A 19,398-nucleotide genomic window follows, 5' to 3' on the forward strand; every position below is an offset into this window, starting at 1 on the left:
ACAAGCCGTGAGGCCTAGCTCTGTTCCGGAAACTTCTATCAGGACCCAGTCAGAGGTGATGGACCCGGACCCCAGGCCAATGTCTGCAACAGCAGTAGTGGATCCAGTCCCAGAGACCCAGACGGAACCAGTCCCAGAACCGGAACCAGCCGAACAACCAACACCAGACCCCGTGTCAGCACTGAATCCAGTACTTGCAACCTCAACACCAGAGGGCCCCACCGAACCTGAACTGGCAGCAGCCAATAACCCTACACAAGAGGCTCAGCCGGAGCCTGAATCCCAACATAGTGCACCAGCGGAGAGCGGTTCACAGTCAACAGAAACAGCTCCATCCCCTATATCGCTTCCAGAGGGACCAAGCCTAGGTCCACAATCCCATGAGGAACTGATGTCTCCAGCATCAAGGGAACAGTTCCAGACCGAACAGGAAGCAGATGAAAGCCTCCAGAGAGCTTGGACGGCGGCTCGGAGCAACCCACCGCCTCTCAGCTCTTCTAATTGATCCAGGTTTGTTGTAGAAAGAGGACTTTTATACAAGGAAACTCTTTCTGGTGGACACCAGGAAGACTGGCATCCTCAGAGACAGTTGGTAGTTCCAACTAAATACCGGGCCAAGCTCTTGAGCTTAGCCCATGATCACCCTAGTGGCCATGCTGGGGTGAACAGGACCAAAGACCGTTTGGGGGGATCATTCCACTGGGAGGGAATGGGCAAGGATGTTTCTACCTATGTCCAGTCTTGTGAGGGGTGCCAAAGAGTGAGAAAAGCCCAAGACCAGGTCAAAGCCCCTCTCCAGCCACTCCCCATCATTGAAGTTCCATTTCAGCGAGTAGCTGTGGATATTCTGGGTCCTTTTCCGAAAAAGACACCCAGAGGAAAGCAGTACATACTGACTTTCATGGATTTTGCCACCCGATGGCCGGAAGCAGTAGCTCTAAGCAACACCAGGGCTAAAAGTGTGTGCCAGGCACTAGCAGACATTTTTGCCAGGGTAGGTTGGCCCTCCGACATCCTCACAGATGCAGGGACTAATTTCCTGGCAGGAACTATGAAAAACCTTTGGGAAGCTCATGGGGTAAATCACTTGGTTGCCACTCCTTACCATCATCAAACAAATGGCATGGTGGAGAAGTTTAGTGCAACTTTGGGGGCCATGATACGTAAATTCGTAAATGAGCACTCCAATGATTGGGACCTAGTATTGCAACAGTTGCTCTTTGCCTACAGAGCTGTACCACATCCCAGTTTAGGGTTTTCCCCATTTGAACTTGTATATGGCCGTGAGGTTAAGGGGCCATTGCAGTTGGTGAAGCAGCAATGGGAGGGATTTACACCTTCTCCAGGAACTAACATTCTGGACTTTGTAACCAACCTACAAAACACCCTCCGAACCTCTTTAGCCCTTGCTAGAGAAAACTTACAGGATGCTCAAAAAGAGCAAAAAGCCTGGTATGATAAACATGCCAGAGAGCGTTCCTTCAAAGTAGGAGACCAGGTCATGGTCTTAAAGGCGCTCCAGGCCCATAAAATGGAAGCATCGTGGGAAGGGCCATTCGTGGTCCAGGAGCGCCTGGGAGCTGTTAATTATCTCATAGCATTCCCCACCTCCAACCAAAAGCCTAAGGTGTATCATATTAATTCTCTAAAGCCCTTTTATTCCAGAGAATTAAAGGTTTGTCAGTTTACAGCCCAGGGAGGAGACGACGCTGAGTGGCCTGAAGGTGTCTATTACGAAGGGAAATGTGCTGGTGGTGTGGAAGAGGTGAACCTCTCCATGACCCTTGGGCGTATGCAGCGACAGCAGATCCAGGAGCTGTGCACTAGCTACGCGCCAACGTTCTCAGCCACCCCAGGACTGACTGAACGGGCATACCACTCCATTGACACAGGTAATGCTCACCCAATTAGGGTCCACCCTTACCGGGTGTCTCCTCAAGCTAAAACTGCTATAGAACGGGAGATCCAGGATATGTTACAGATGGGTGTAATCCGCCCCTCTGAAAGTGCATGGGCATCTCCAGTAGTTCTAGTTCCCAAACCAGATGGGGAAATACGTTTTTGCGTGGACTACCGTAAGCTAAATGCTGTAACTCGCCCAGACAACTATCCAATGCCACGCACTGATGAACTATTAGAGAAACTGGGACGGGCCCAGTTCATCTCTACCTTGGACTTAACCAAGGGGTACTGTCAGGTACCGCTAGATGAATCTGCCAAGGAAAGGTCAGCCTTCATCACACATCTCGGGCTGTATGAATTTAATGTACTCCCTTTCGGGCTGCGAAATGCACCCGCCACTTTCCAAAGACTTGTAGATGGTCTCCTAGCGGGATTAGGAGAATATGCAGTCGCCTACCTTGACAATGTGGCCATATTTTCGGATTCCTGGGCAGACCACCTGGAACATCTACAAAAAGTCCTTGAGCGCATAAGGGAGGCAGGACTAACTGTTAAGGCTAAGAAGTGTCAAATAGGCCTAAACAGAGTGACTTACCTTGGACACCAGGTGGGTCAAGGAACTATCAGCCCCCTACAGGCCAAAGTGGATGCTATCCAAAAGTGGCCTGTCCCAAAGTCAAAGAAACAGGTTCAATCCTTCTTAGGCTTGGCCGGTTATTACAGACGATTTGTACCGCACTACAGCCAAATCGCTGCCCCACTGACAGACCTAACCAAAAAGAAACAGCCAAATGCTGTTCAGTGGACCGGAAAGTGTCAGAAGGCCTTTAACAAGCTTAAAGCGACACTCATGTCTGACCCTGTACTAAGGGCCCCAGACTTTGACAAACCGTTCCTAGTAACCACAGATGCATCCGAGCGTGGTGTGGGAGCAGTTTTAATGCAGAAAGGACCTGATCAAGAATTCCACCCTGTAGTGTTTCTCAGCAAAAAACTGTCTGAGAGGGAAAGCAACTGGTCAGTCACTGAAAAAGAATGTTATGCCATTGTCTACGCTCTGGAAAAGCTACGCCCATATGTTTGGGGACGGCGTTTCCACCTGCAAACCGACCATGCTGCACTAAAGTGGCTTCACACCGTCAAAAAAACTAACAAAAAACTTCTTCGGTGGAGTTTAGCTCTCCAAGATTTTGATTTCGACATCCAACACATCTCAGGAGCTTCTAACAAAGTGGCTGATGCACTCTCCCGTGAAAGTTTCCCAGAATCAACTGGTTAAAATCGTCCTTGAGATGTGGAAAATATTGTTAGTCTTTATGTACTTGGTAGTATATTTAGAGATGCATGTGTCTTATTAACTCTGTTTTCCTAGAGCTCCAGGAAGAAATCCCAGCCAGTGTTTCACCCTAGCTGAGATTTGGGGGGCGTGTCATAAATATAAAGGGAAGGGTAAACCCCTTTGAAATCCCTCCTGGCCAGGGGAAAGCTCCTCTCACCTGTAAAGGGTTAAGAAGCTAAAGGTAACCTCGCTGGCACCTGACCAAAATGACCAATGAGGAGACAAGATACTTTCAAAAGCTGGGAGGAGGGAGAGAAACAAAGGGTCTGTGTCTGTCTGTAGTCGTCTTGGCCGGGGATAGACCAGGAATGGAGCCTTAGAACTTTTAGTAAGTAATCTAGCTAGGTATGTGTTAGATTATGATTTCTTTAAATGGCTGAGAAAAGAATTGTGCTGAATAGAATAACTACTTCTGTCTGTGTATCTTTTTTGTAACTTAAGGTTTTGCCTAGAGGGGTTTTCTATGTTTTTGAATCTAATTACCCTGTAAGATATCTACCATCCTGATTTTACAGGGGGGATTTCTTTATTTCTATTTACTTCTATTTTTTATTAAAAGTCTTCTTGTAAAACACTGAATGCTTTTTCATTGTTCTCAGATCCAAGGGTTTGGGTCTGTGGTCACCTATGCAAATTGGTGAGGCTTTTTACCAAACCTTGTCCAGGAAGTGGGGTGCAAGGTTTTGGGAAGTACTTTGGGGGGAAGGACGCGTCCAAACAGCTCTTCCCCAGTAACCAGTATTAGTTTGGTGGTGGTAGCGGCCAGTCCAAGGTGTAATATTTTGTACCTTGGGGAAGTTTTGACCTAAGCTGGTAAAGATAAGCTTAGGAGGGTTTTCATGCAGGTCCCCACATCTGTACCCTAGAGTTCAGAGTGGGGGAGGAACCGTGACAGTACCAATGTGATATTTCAAAAGATAGCTACAGCACTCCACCCAAAGTTTAAGAATCTGAAGTGCCTTTTAAAATTTGAGAGGGACGAAGTGTGGAGAGTGCTTTGAGAATTCTTAAAAGCACAACACTCTGATGCGAAAACTACAGAACCTGAACCACCAAAAAAGGAAAATCAACCTTCTGCTGGTGGCAACTGACTCAGATGATGAAAATGAATGTGCATCAGTCCACACTGCTTTGGATCATTACCTAGGAGAACCCATCATCAGCCTGGACGTATTTCCTCTGGAATGATGGTTGAAGCATGAAGAGACATATGAATCTTTAGCATATCTGGCATGTAAATATCTTGAGATGCCGGCTATAACAGTGCCATACAAATGCCTGTTCTCACTTTCAGATGACATTATAAACAAGAAGTGGGCAGCATTATCTCCTGCAATGTGAACAAACTTGTTTGTCTGAGTAATTGACTGTACAAGAAGTAGGACTGAGTGGACTTTCTATGCTCAAAAGTTTTACATTGTTTCATTTTTGAATGAAGTTATTTTTTGCACATACTTCTATATTGGTAAGTTCAACTTTCATGATAAAGAGATTGCACAACAGTACTTGTATTATGAGAATTGAAAAATACTATTTCTTTTGTTTTTTTTTACAATACAAATATTTGTAATAAAAAATAAATACAAAGTAAGCAGTTTTCAGAGTGGTAGCCTTGTAAGTCTGTATCAGCAAAAACAACGAGGAGTCTTTGAGGCACCTTAGAGACTAACAATTTTATTTGGGCATAAGATTTTATGGGCTAGAACCCACTTCATCGGATGCATGGAGTGAAAATACAGGAGCAGCTGTAAATACATGAAAGGATGGGGGGGTTGCTTTCCCAAGTATGAGGTCAGTCTAACGTGAGCAGTGTAGACTTCATATTCTATATTGTAATTGAAATAAAAATATTTGAAAATGTAGAAAACATCCAAAAACATTTAAATAAATGGTTTTCTATAATTTAACAGCATGATTAATCGTGTGATAAATCACGATTAATTTTTTTAATCGCTTGACAGCCTGAGAAATTACAGATCAGAAAAATTTTCAGTTTTTTAAAAATAAAACTATTTTCTGCTTCATTGAGTTACCTCCAGTTAATAATGGCTTGATCTGAAAAAGGAGGATGCTGTTATCTGGGAACATTTTTTTAAGAATGGCTAAACAAGATGCTAAATAACCATTATCAAATTTAACATTGTCCCTAGATTCTGATGGAGTAAAAGATATTTAATTATCACTGTAATATAGGAATATATCAAACAGATTCTTTCCAAATATACAAGAGAAATATTTATTGAATACTTCTGCCTTTTTTGCATCATGATGCATAATTTTATCATCCTTGAGTGTTATTCGGACCTGTTCTAGTGCTATCTTTAATTTATTCTTGATATATTTAAAGAATTATTTCTTAATGCCCTTAAGCTTACTGGCTGCAAATTTTCTTTTTTTCATTGATACCTTTGGTCTCATTTTTAGCATTTCCTAACTCCTGGTTTGTATTCATTGCTATCAGCTTCCACACTTTTTAATTTGTTTTCTGTATATTAGTTTTTACTGCTGCCTTTATCTCCCCTCTTAATCAGGACTTTTTTAACCAAAGAAGCCTTCTTTCATGGTAGCAGAAGAGTGGGTTTTTCTGAGCATATAATAAAGCAGTCACAATTCGTAATTGGCATTCAAATTTTTATGTTCAAATATTGTCTCTTATTCAGTTCTGTTCACAACTGTTTTTAGCTTGGAAAATTGGCATCTTTAAAGCAGCATTTAGATTTTATTTCTCTATGTCTACTGTATCTTTAAGTTACACCTTCTAAGGTAGTGATCTTATCGACCAGTTTGATCATCTAATCCAACTTCCGGCATAATGAAGTGCATAGAGTTTCACAAAGTAAATCCTGTGCTGTGTCTACTAACTTGCAGTTGGGCATGGCATGTGTATCTTGGAAGGCTGGGTGTATGGTAGACATGGAGCAACAGATCAGCCAGTGCATACAAATAAATAAAATTTCTAGCTATATGTTTGGTAAAACAGAGCCATTACTTTGGACCTGAGATCCTAAATGTTGTGGCTTCCTGCTAACTTAAGTGAGATTTGCAGGTGTCAGTGTTTGTCAGGTGAAATGGAAGTATGTGTAATGGTAGTTACTCTGTGTGTGTGTGTGTGTGTGTGTGTGTGTGTGTGTGTATATATATATATTCTGAAATCATTTTAAATAGAGTTGGAACAGACTTAAGACATCTCATCCCCATGGCATATCAGGAATTTCCACAGTTCTGTTCTCAAGTGTTTTATCTACCCTGTAAAGTAAAGTGATACCTTTGTTAAACTTCTCGATGCTTGCTATTATATACACAGTAAACAAATATAGGAATATCTGTCTGTCTTTGTCCAATCTTTTCACTACTTTGACTCTTTCCTGGTCACCCTTTCTGTCTATTTTCTGCCTTCCTTACTACCAACTGAATTTGAAGCTGTGTCTCAACATCACCCAGTAAATTTGTCTCAGGAGCCTCCCTTGAGCCAAAGGAGCTTTTTGGACACTCCTCTTTCTCCTAACTTCCTTCTCAATTCAGACTTTCCGTTTATGTCCATGGTTCATAATCTTGATGACTTCCTTGATTTACTAGAGTTTCCCTTTTCCTCTCTCTCACCTCTCATATTTATTAATCTGCTTATCAACACTTTCAAAATACCGTGACTACCTTGACCCCAGCTTTTCTGACATCATTATACATGCCTTTGTCTCTTCTTGCTTGAGTGCAACTTTTTCTGTGGCCTTCCCAAGACTCAGCTCTGACTCCAATCTCTAAAGAATGCTTCTACAGCTATTCAAAAAGATAACATTGCCCCAGAATCAAGCAGCTCCATTGGCTTCCATCCACAAACAGCTTCATCAGATCTCCATTCCATAGTCCTTTCTATAGTTCTTTATTACTGTTTTTTTTCCTCTTCAGAGAGAAGACTTGAAGACCTGAATTCCTTGAGTCCATTAGTGACAGGCTATTTTGATTCCCTGTTCTGAAATCAAACAGCATTTTCTGATAACTCTCTCTTTTTCCTTCACAGATCCAGGTTTGCACAGACAGCAATTTTTCCTGCAGAGACCATCAAATGTGGTAGCCCTTGAGGGAAAAGATGCCGTTCTTGAGTGTTGTGTTTCTGGGTTTCCCACACCCACCTTCACATGGATGCGAGGAGATGAAATTATTCCTGTCAGGTATTTAATACTCGGGTCTCTTATGTAATGAAAATTTGTTTCCCAGGGTGAAGTAAGGGTAAAACATTAACTACCATTTTAAGTGTTGTCAATTTGGTTCAGCTTTGAGGAGATCAAGCTTTCATTTTAAGTAATAATGAGACTGGATGTGCACATGAAACTCCTGTTTTCTTCCTTTGCAGCTGTGCATGCACATCTGAGGGCAGAATTTGGCCATAAATGTCTTCTTTTATGAAATGCTATTTAAATCAGGTAGAGCGGCATTCAAAAGTTAATTATCACATTTAATAACAACATTATAAGATCAGAGCTAGCTCACCAAAAAGTCTCTGTGGAGTACCTTAGATCCTGAGTACTTTTCTTTGGAGATTAATGTGAACGTGGATTTTTTTTTTTTGTCAATGTTACAGATCCAAAAAATATTCATTATTGGCTGGCAGTAACTTACTTATTTCTAATGTGACTGATGACGATTCTGGGACATACACTTGCATTGTCAGCTACAAGAATGAGAACAGTAGTGCCTCTGCCCAGCTCACAGTTATGGGTGAGTACAGATTTCCAGACTCTGTTCGAGAGGAGTCCTTTGCTTTCCCAAGAACGTGGATAACCGTTAGCGTTTATATAACTCCTTCCTCTGTGCGTCTCCATGTACTTATCTCTAAGCTGGTGGAGTTCCCACCCTTCTTTGAACAGGATTTTCACTCACCTATAAACGGTATATACAAATAATCAATATACCTCATGGAAGAACATAAAACAGCAGAATAAAACTTCTTACGATGTCTATGGCTTATAATCTAATTGCTAGTAGAATATTTGTTGGTGTCAAATCCCAGCTTGCTCCATTCAGTTAGCTGTTTTTTCTTGTTTATGGCATCACAAATGGAGACAATGGTGATCTGCAATCTTATTTTAGCAAGTTGTGCATAACTATAGTATTGCTTACTGAAATTGATTTATTGTTTTCTCTTTCTCTTATGACTCCATGGCCTTGCTTTAGCATCTGGTATTATGTGCCTGTGTTGTTGCTTTTAATGGCCAGGCTTTAAAAACATTTGGGTTGAAGATCAGGAATTCAAGCAAAAATATGTTGTTTCCCACCCCCAAGTTTGGAAGATCACCTTTCATGCTACCCACTGAGCAACGATGCAGTGAGGATTTCCTGTGTTACTTAGGGTGAACAGATAGAAAAATCAGGGGGTGGGGCATAATAGGTCAATATAAGAAAAAGCCCCGAATATCAGGACTGTCCCTATAAAATCAGGACATCTGGTCACTCTAGTTTTACCTTCTACATAAAAATGTTTTCTCCTCTATTTCAGATGATAGGTTTAGTGGCTAACTAACAAAATATGTTGTCTGAGAAACATGTGAAAAGATGTCCTAGAAATTTTGAAACAGGCTTTTCTCCCCTATTGTGTCAAATTTTAATAGAACCAGAATTATAATAAATTCTGAGAAGTGTTGTGTTTTTTTAATCGGAGAACAATACCAAGCTGCATTAGCATTATTCAATAAGATTCAAGAAACTACATAGATAATACTTTGTCAAACAATAGCATAATTTCAATGTGCTGTTCATTTTGCATTCTGGTTTTAAAGCTTATGCATTAAAATACTTCCATTAGAGAACAGAGCCCAAAGTTGGATTATAGGATATTCAATGCTTGTATAACAATATCCTTTTATCAAATCATAATGCAACGTTATAGTAATTACACATGATGGAAACTTTCTTTCTATTGCTCTAGGTACATTAATACAATATATTGTTTTATTGGCTACATTTTGAAAATTAAAAAATGATTTTATAATCGCAAAAAATTCACCTTAACTATTTATTGTAAACCTACATTTCCAATCTGCAAAGAATCAAACACAGAAATGGAAGAAAACTTCTGGGATAAAAGGCTTATTTAGCTTTGCCGAAAGATGCTGATCAGAAACCAACAATGAAATTATAAAGAACTGCAGCTATTTATGTGAATCTTCTTTTTTTCTCACCTATAGTAGATTGCAGGATCCTGTGGCATGGGCCAAAGCTGAAATTTCAATGCTCTGTAGAGGATTTGGCTATCCAGTTTCCATGAAAGTTAATAGAAATTTCATATCCAAATCCTTTCGGGACTTGAAAATCTCAGCCCATGTCTTTGTTCTCTATAATGCACTTTACTATCGCTGGACTATGACTCTATATAAATATATAATAATGTTATGCTAAAAATGCATTATATAGAAATTAACTTTGCATTTATTTTCATGCTTATACAGAGAGAAATATGTAACGGGGAGTGTACTACAATTTTGGGGACAAACTTGGATTCAGATACTTCAGTGATAATGGTCATATATGAATGGTAGAAGAGAGGTTTCAAAAGGCGGCACTTGTTACTTATTGACCACAGTTTGATTGGGGCTGTACCAGCATAAAGGGATAGCACAATCACTGACACAATGAAAACGAGATCTAAATTTGACACAGAAACATGCAAATGCATGCAAAATACATAATAAAAATGCATAATACAAACATTGTGCATGCAAAACAATCAATTGTATATGCAAAGTAAAGTGGGTTGGGTTTTTTTGCATAAGTGTCTAGTCACATAAGCTAATGAAATGTGGGTGTAAGTTTTGGAAGTACAATTTTGATAACTTTTAAAAGTTTGGTCATTTATTTTCATAAGCATGTAGGGTGGCAGCTTTAAATTAACACCATGTATCATATTGCTTAGCAACAATTATTATGTTGTATTGCTATAGTGAATATGTAAAAGATTCAACAAAAACGACACACCTACTAATGGAGGGCAATAGAAATCCCCATATATCCTTATTTTCATAAAAATTGGACATATATATTTGTTAAATTCATCTCCATAAGTAGGAAACTCTCTGAGAAGTTTACCAGAGTTGCTCATACCATTAGCCTAATTTATAGACATGTAATAATTAATTGATGGTTTATTCATTTCCCATTGGTGGGGTATAAATCCGTATATGTTCTTCAGAAAAAGTTGAGTTATTTATCAAACAAAAACTGTGAATTGCAAATGCACATTTAGTTGTAAAGAATCCATTGTTTATTAGAAAGATAATTGTTTTCATGTAAACAGTTCGTGTAAGAGTATGTTCTGGAGAAAAGGGCGGGCAAAGCATTTTACATGTGTCACCTAAAAAATTAAACACTCCAATAATTAAATCTTTTCCTGAATGCAATGTGAATGGGTCAATACTAGATCAAATTTAGTTGCATCACATGATAGGGCGAAAGCTTCATTATTTAAAAGATAAAAGACTATCTGGCAGGAAAACCAATGTCTTTCACTGGAAAGATCCTAGGTATCATTTCTCTTGAGGATCTTAAAACAACCCCTTACCTGTACTGGCCATAATGCTAAAAAATGCAGAAAGGAATGAAGTTGCTGGAAAGGCTAAATAATATTTGTTGCCAAATTTTTAACTCTGAATATTTCACGTACAAATCCTTTTTGGCAGGATGTCAGTTGTGTCTCCTTGTGCAGTAGAAAGTTTAAAAGTCCAGTAAATATTACCTCCTCACTTTATAAATCAGCTGCATGCTTGGCAATGATTTTAAAGGACTAGGCTGTTTAATGATGACAATCACTGGCAAGATGATTGCTATGGTTAGGTTGGCTAATGAGTGTCCCTTATAACTCTTCTTTCTAGATTGTCTTAAGCTTTTAGAAGCATTCATCTTTTGGGGTTGGAATTTTTCCTGTTTGATCTTGGAAGGTGAATTTAAAGGTTGAACAAAATCTCTTTCTCAAGAGATTAAGTTTAGTGATTTCATTTAGATATTAGTGAGCAACAGCTCAATGTCTAGTTGGCAGCTGGTATCAATTAGAGTGCCCCAGGGATCGGTCCTGTGGCCGGTTTTGTTCAACATCTTTATTAATGATCTGGATGATGGGACGAATTGCACCCTCAGCAAGTTTGCAGACAACACTAAGCTGGGGGGAGAGGTAGATACGCTGGAGGGCAGGGATAGGGTCCAGAGTGATCTAGACAAATTGGAGGATTGGGCCAACAGAAATCTGATGAGGTTCAACAAGGACAAGTGCAGAGTTCTACACTTAGGAAGGAAGAATCCCATGCATGGCTACAGGCTGGGGACCGACTGGCTAAGCAGCAATTCTGCAGAAAAGGACCTGGGGATTACAGTGGACAAGAAGCTGGATATGAGTCATCAGAGTGCCCTTGTTGCCAAGAAGGCCAATGGCATATTGGGCTGACTTAGTAGGAGCATTACCAGAAGATCGAGGGAAGTGATTATTCCCCTCTATTTGGCACTGGGGAGGTCACACCTGGAGTATTGCATCCAGTTTTGGTGCTCCCACTGCAGAAGGGATGTGGACAAATTGGAGAGAGTCCAGCGGAGGACAACAAAAATGATTAGGGGGCTGGGGCACATGACTTACGAGGAGAAGCTGAGGAACTGGGGTTATTTAGTCTGCAGAAGGGAAGAGTGAGGGGGGATTTGACAGCAGCCTTCAATTACCTGAAGGGTGGTTCCAAAGACAATGGAGCTCGTCTGTTCTCAGTGGTGGCAGATGACAGAACAAGGAGCAATGGTCTCAAGTTTCAGTGGGGGAGGTCTAGGTTGGATATTAGGAAACACTATTTCACTAGGAGGGTGGTGAAGCACTGGAATGGGTTACCTAGGGAGGTGGTGAAATCTCCATCCTTAGAGGTTTTTAAGGCCTGGCTTGACAAAGCCTTGGCTGGGATTATTTAGTTGGTGTTGGTCCTGGTTTGAGCAGGGGATTGGACTAGATGACCTCCTGAGGTCTCTTCCAACCCTAATCTTCTATGATTCTATGATTCTTTAGCCATTTCTGTATGGAAGAATGGGCCTGAGATGGGCTGGATTATAGCACTGATCAAGCAAAGGTCTTTACTCCAGCATGGAATCCCACTGATTTCAGCACAGTGTTATGCTGGAGTGAGAGTCAGAGTTTCCAGTTCCAGTCACTGGATTGGAGCTTAATTTTGCAAAACTGACTTTTGCAAGCATTTATTGTAATGAATGCATATCCCTGACAGTCTCTAAATTCTATACATTCCAATGGCAAACATAATGTGACTGCCAGATTTCAAATAACATAGAGTTAGAATTGTGCCTGTCAAGTCCAGGAAGATGTACATAGTCTTTTGAGGATAAAGAAGATTTTTAATCAAATAAACACTTCCATATTAATGTGACATATTTTCAGGTTCATAATAAAATTGCACTTGGATCTCAAAGCTACTTTTAATTGGGTTGAGATTATTGTACATAACATAATTGTTGTTCTTTCTTTCTGTGATTTAAAGATCCTGTAAATGTCGCATACAGAGCAATACAGAAGTGAATTGTTTCACAGCAGTGCAAGGTCAGCACACTGGCTTTGCATGGTTTCAGGTTACTGACTAGACAGAGATTGCCAACAAGAACAGAAGATTGGGTCCAAAAGGTGGTGTTCACAGAAAAACACCGTTCGTAGTTTTTACAAAGCAAGTTATATGTAATCTATAAAGAGACAACTTAGAAAATGCTTCCAAACTGCAGCCAGGGAAACAAGCACCTTTTACTATTGAGTTTTCAGGACCAACTGTTTTTTGCATCAGTTTTATTTTCCAGCAAGAAAGATGAGCCTCCATGGTGTTATGAGCCAGGTCTCCAACAAGTCTAGTTTAGTTTGCCAAGACTAAGAGGTAGTCGGTATTGCAAAGGATGGTCAATCTAATCTTTGTTTGGTTTTATTTCCACTGCGGAACATCCATTGCCAGGATATGTGTGCACAGATCAAAAGGATGAAAAATACTGACTGATGGAGGCCTGGAGCATGTTCCTGTGTGTGAATAATTTAGGAACAGAGTAAATGCTAGGGGAAAAGCCCTGTGTTGAAATAACATTGTTTGACATGCCTAGGAACAAAAGCCAGTCAATTGTATATTAAGGCTACAGAAGCATCTTTTAAACTTACCCTGCTTGGCACAAATCATGAAGCATTTATATAAGAAGGATTCAGTCTACTCTGGATGTGAAAAATATGTCCAAGTATATACCATATTACTAAACATCAATGGTAAAATAATTCCACATTGTAAAAGATCATTCACTGTTCTTAAATCCCTGACACAGAAACATTCCAGGGTAGATCCTCAACTGGTAGAAATTGTAATAATTCCATTGAATTTGCTGGAGTGAAGACAATTTACACCAGTTGAGGATCTGTCCCTCTTTACCTTTGCATGGTAGGGTGAGTTAAGGATCCCATATCAGTCTGTTCTGTTAATATTTTTGAATGTTCTGTTTGTGGCCAATAGCTAATCCCACAGCAGCTAGCTGACGTAGATTGTTCAGTCAGGTGTTTTATTCTGAATGCCAAACACAGTTGAAGCTCTTTACTTATTCTCTAACTGAATCTATCATTCTGTTTGGAACATTGTATGTTTATGTATGCAATGGAAAGCTAAAGTGGAAACAGACCATCCAAAAGATGGTTCCATGATGCATTATCCCAGGCCATTTTTAAAAAAATTAATAAATCTTAAATCCCCAAAAGGCTGTAAAAACTCCCTTCAAGTCATTTTTACCATCAATATGAGGTGAAGGTCCAAAAGTAGAATACAGGATATCAGAGTTTTTTTTTTTAAATTTCTTCTGTATATATCAGAAGTGAATGCAGAAGCAAACTAAGGATGCAAGAGGATAACTCATCCACCCTGTCATTTCCTCTTACCATTATCGAAGTCCCTCCTCTTTTGCTTCCCCATGCCCCAGCTCTTCAGTGCTGCTGAGAGGCTTGTCAGTTTCATCATGCTGCAGTGTCCATTTTCTTCTCATTCTTTTTACGATTTATCTCTTCGTGGCATTAGTGGGAATTGTGTGGTTAAATTCCATGGAACTGTAAGGGCATGCTTTGCATTGATGTCTTTTGTTTCCTGGTGTTTTCACAGTAATATTAAGTATCAAAAATATGTTTAAGCGTTGACATGAATGAAGTAAAAGTAATGTATTTAGCTTGGGCATTGGAAAATATTTTGCATTGTGCTGTTGGGAAATGGGATAGGCTGCCTGTGCTCAAAGAAGTCGCAAGAGCTGCAAACATAAAAAAGAATGGATGAATCTCTGAGGAGTGCTGGCACTTCAACTTTATACCTACTAAAATTCAGCTAGTCATTCCAAAAGATGGGCTGAACTGGATGGATCAATATTTCCTTTCATCTTTGTTTTCTCTTATTTAGAAAATTTTTAAAATACATATTATGCGATCAATAGACTTTAAGGGCTCCATAGGAGCAGTTATTTTCCATCTAGTAAACACCCATTTGGTCAGTGTTCAGAATGTGTTTTATGCAATTGATTGAGAGGCTGTAATGTTTCCTTGAGAATCACTCCATCCACTGTTGCATCATGCTTATGAAGAAAATGGAAGAATTATGATGAAGATGATACAGATGCAGTTACTGCAAATGTTATGAAAAGCAGTGCTATTGGGGATATACCCCGTATTTATCTTAAAATCTTATTAAATCCTTTTCTAGCATTTTTTTAAGTAATTGAAAATTGTAGACTTTGTGTCATACAGAATAAGTTATATTTGTTGACCCTCTGTTTTTATTAAGGCTGTGATGGAAGTTTTTTCTTACCCCATAAGTTGGGTGCCTGCATGCAAGGCTCACACAATAAAGGCAGTATCACCGAGGGTGGAGAAATCTGGGTACCTCACAGGTTTTGATCATAAGTAAGCCTTCTTGTGATTTGCATCGCAGGTGAACTTTGCTTTTGGTGAGAAACAGAAATAAAAAGAGAAAAGCAGAAGTGTGGGGAGAAATGGAGGGGTGTGATGAAGATTTGTCTGCTTAGAGTCTCTGGTTCAAGTTTGCCTCAAGGAAAGAAAACTTTATTGCTAGAATATAGAAGGATGTTGAAGGTAGCATTGAAACTAAGAGTTTAGTAGGATTATAAAAAGAATGGACATTTTATATGAATAATGAAAACATCCAGAGTTGTTATAAACAAAGATTTTAAAAATAGAATTTTGGTAGGGATATAAGCCCCTATGTTTCCATGCATTAGTCGACATCTAATGAATGAATGGTAAAGAAGAAACTTTCCATTTTGAGGTGGGGTTCCATAACTTTACTCTGCTTTATGCTGAATCTGCTGGTACTGGTCAATGTCCGAGACCTGATGCTGGACTAAGATGAGCACTGCTGTATCCAGTATAGCATTTTCTTTGTTGCTGTGTTCCTTGCTTTCTTGAACCTGTTGGTGCAAATGTGAGCAGTTCGGTCTGTAGCAGCATGATAGAAAAAATTCTGCTAGTGTCTTGCCTTAAAGGGCTCTCACAAGAGTGAATTGAAAATGAACCCAGATCAAGGATGTCTGGGGACGGTGTTTGGTAATCTAAGAATAAGCACCTAATTTACATTGAATTTCAGTGGGAACTGAGCACCTAACTCATTCAGACACTTCTGAAAAAGTAGTCCTTGTCAATACACCTGTGGGCTCTTACAAATAGGTTCTTACAAATAGGTTCTTACAAATGCTCAGGCCACACCTCTCTTGTGCTACTTATTTATGGGAAAGGCTTGAATAAAACTCCACTTATTGCCAGTTTCAGCTAATATGCATATTCATGTTCAACCCAACAGCGGAATATGCATGTAGAAAGGAGCTATTTGTTGTTGGTGCTCTCTCAAAATGACCTAGGGGAAATTGTTGGAGATACTGAATTTGAGGATGATTTCCCCAGATCTTTGTTGTGGCAATGGAAATGCATCGGTCCGTGGGAAAACCGGTTTGAATCCATCTGCACAGGAAGATCAGTATTGGCATGATGCCTTTGCTACTTCTATGCATAACTCTCTAATTTAGGAAACATATCATTTTGTAGAGCTGGCTGTAGTGATCAGTCAGATACTCTATAACAATCAGAATGGAAATTGCTCATATTGAGCCTTATAAAAAGATTCAACTGTACTGCATAATAACAAGTGAGATCTATTCTACAAAAAGGACAGATCATCACAATAGCAGGTAGTAATCTGTTGTTCTGTATGGATAGTTTAATGATCTACTGCACATATGTCCTCAAATCTGCAGAACAACAACTATACTGGTAACTAGAATGCTCTGTTTTTATTTGCAAAAAGAACAGGAGTACTTGTGGCACCTTAGAGACTAAATTTGTCAGTCTCTAAGGTGCCACAAGTACTCTTGTTCTTTTTGCGGGTACAGACTAACACGGCTGCTACTCTGAAACCTGTTTTTATTTATATCTCAATATTCTGTAGTGACACCGATACACATCCCCCTTATGGCCAACACTAACGATTCTTCTGTTATAGGCAAACCAGCAAATGCCAATCCGTACTGCTCTATCACACCAACTTGCTGTCACCCACACAAACAGTTACTGGATGCTTTGCTGCTCTAGGCAACCACTTATGGCATCTGTATTATGCAGCTGCCTATGTGTTCTCCTCAAGAAACTGTCAAAGGAATCACTTTTTAGGCTTGGGGTAAAATTTTCTGAACCGATTAAATGATTTAGGAGTCTAAGGGCTGTTTTCAAAAGAGACTCAGAACTGGGTGTACAAAGGTGTTTAAAGATGCAGATAGGTACTGTGACAGGGTCAGGCCAGATGGCTACAGAAGAGAGTTAGAAGGCAGATATATTAGTCCCAGATGAAGGAGGTTCATTTTCCGTGGGTAAGGTAACAGGGGCAGTTCCAGAACAAGAAGGAACTTGCTGGAACAAATTCAGGCAGGCAGGCTAATTAGGACACCTGGAGCCAATTAAGAAGCTGCTAGAATCAGTTAGGGCAGGCTGGCTAATCAGGGCACCTGAGTATAAAAAGGACCTCACTTCAGTTTCTGGCATGTGTGCAAGGAGCTGGGAGCAAGAGGCACTAGGAGCTGAGAGTGAGAAGGCGTACTGCTGGAGGACTGAGGACTACAAGCATTATCAGACACCAGGAGGAAGATCCTGTGGTGAGGATAAAGAAGGTGTTGGGAGGAGGCCATGGGGAAGTAGCCCAGGGAGTTGTAGCTGTCACACAGCTGTTCTAGGAGGCACTCAGGGCCCTGGCCTGAACCCGGAGTAGAGGGCGGGCTTGGGTTCCCCCCAAACCTCCCAACTCCTGATCAGACCCAGGAGGAGTTGACCTGGACTGTGGGTTCCACCAGAGGGGAAGGTCTCTGGGCTGTTCCCCGATCCACATGGTGGATCAGCAGAGACTGCGGTGATTGTTCTCCTTCCTTTTTCTCATGCTGGCCAGTGATGAGGTTAGCTGAGTGAATGGCAGGTTTGAGCCACTAGCAAAAATGGCCAAACTGAGGGCTGCCGTGAATCTCTGAGGCAAGCAAATCCGCCAATAAGCACAGGACCCACCAAGGCAGAGCAGCGGTGTATTAATGCCTAGGCCGACAAATTTGCAGGGGCGGCAAATTTATAATAGCAGCCAGAGGCTGCTTCCCCCGATGCCGGTTTGCACCCTCCGGCCCTGCCCCAACTCCACCCCTTCCCTGCCCCCATTCCCCACCCCCTCCCTGCCCCTATTGGTCCCCTTCCCTAAATCCCTGCCCCAGCCCCACCTCCTCTCCTGAACGTGCTACGTTCCTCCCCCTTCCCCTCCTCCTTTGCGAAGCTGTTTCACGCACAAGCACTGGCAGGGAGTGGGGAGAAGTAGGACCCTGTGGCATGCTCAGGGGAGGAGGCGGAGTTGGAGCGGAGGTGAGCTGGGGTGCGGGGGGCGGCAATTATTTCTGGGCCTAGGGGTGGAAAAATCATTAATCTGCCACTGAGGCAGAGGAGGAACTTTGTCACAGTACCTATTGGGATTTTCAAAAGGTTAGGCACCTAACTCCCACAGGCTTCAAGTTAATCTTCTGTAAATCCCACGAGGCACCTATTTGTATCTTTTGGCACCTAAATACCTGTGTAAATCTGGCTTTTAGGCACTTAGGAGCCTTATTCTAATTGAAAGTGGATGGGTGTTAGGTTCCTAGGCACCTAAGTCACTTTTGAAAATGGTACAGTGGGAGATTTTCAAAGGCACAAAAGGAGAATGGCTGCCTAACTCCACATAACTTTCTGTGAGAGATAGGAGTCTAACTGCTCCTTGTGCCTTCGAAAATCTCCCCCTTAGGTTCTTAAGTTACTTAAGTGTTTTTCAAAATTTTATCTTCATCTAACATGTAAGGCCATACCTTATGTCCATGTAGGAACACTAAGCTGTACACTGTACTTTTTTTGGTTCTGCGTTGATTGATGTTTGGCTCATGAGGGTCAAAATTTAGGGCCTTATTCTGATAACACTGGAGTCAAGGTGGACTTTCCCCACTATTTCAGAAGCAGGATTGGGCCATATACGAACACAGCAGGCACATAGCTTCATTTGTTGTCCCTCTCACTCATGCTTACCACCCTGATGACCATGACTATGCATGCAGATGTATAATTCTCTCTTCTGTTTGAATTGTATAATTCTCTCTCTTATTCTTCAGAAGCCCAGATATTATTCATTAATTTTTCAATGTTGTGTAATTAAAAAGCAAAACAGTTATTAAATTCCAATTTAAATATTTGTCTCCCCCCCCTGAGAAATAAGCAACAGAATAGAGGAACAAACAAACAAAAAATCATGCATTCTTTTAATGCTGTTGCTTAGCAACTACACTATCTTGACTCAGACTGACTTTAAAAACTGGTTTGTATGCTGTTTCATAACTAATTTGCCCATAGGTTGTCTGGTCTCAGATGCAGGGCTTGCAGGTGAGCACACATCTTTGAAAATCAGGCCAAAATGTCAGTTCATTAACCTCCACGATCTTCTACATTGCTACAATTTAGGGTTGTGACTGAATGGATTTTGCTAAGTTTTATTGTTGCTGCTTCTGACTCAGAATAGTTATGAGTATGTAAAGCCTGTGTTGACATCCATGGTAACAGACAATAAAATGTAATAAAT

At 40.7% G+C, this 19,398-nt stretch overlaps 1 protein-coding gene across 1 annotated transcript in view; it reads left to right on the forward strand.

Moving 5' to 3' along the window:
* Nucleotides 1-19,398, forward strand: part of DCC (DCC netrin 1 receptor) — a 967,455-nt gene that overhangs the window by 458,454 nt on the left and 489,603 nt on the right. Inside the window, exons 4-5 of the mRNA XM_078852711.1 lie at nt 7,257-7,407; nt 7,818-7,954. Coding sequence (XP_078708837.1) covers nt 7,257-7,407; nt 7,818-7,954 — 288 coding nt within the window. The remainder of the gene's footprint in view (nt 1-7,256; nt 7,408-7,817; nt 7,955-19,398) is intronic.

The sequence above is a fragment of the Lepidochelys kempii genome, chromosome 5 (genome assembly GCF_965140285.1).
Source record: "Lepidochelys kempii isolate rLepKem1 chromosome 5, rLepKem1.hap1, whole genome shotgun sequence".
NCBI classification, from domain to species: Eukaryota; Metazoa; Chordata; order Testudines; family Cheloniidae; genus Lepidochelys; species Lepidochelys kempii.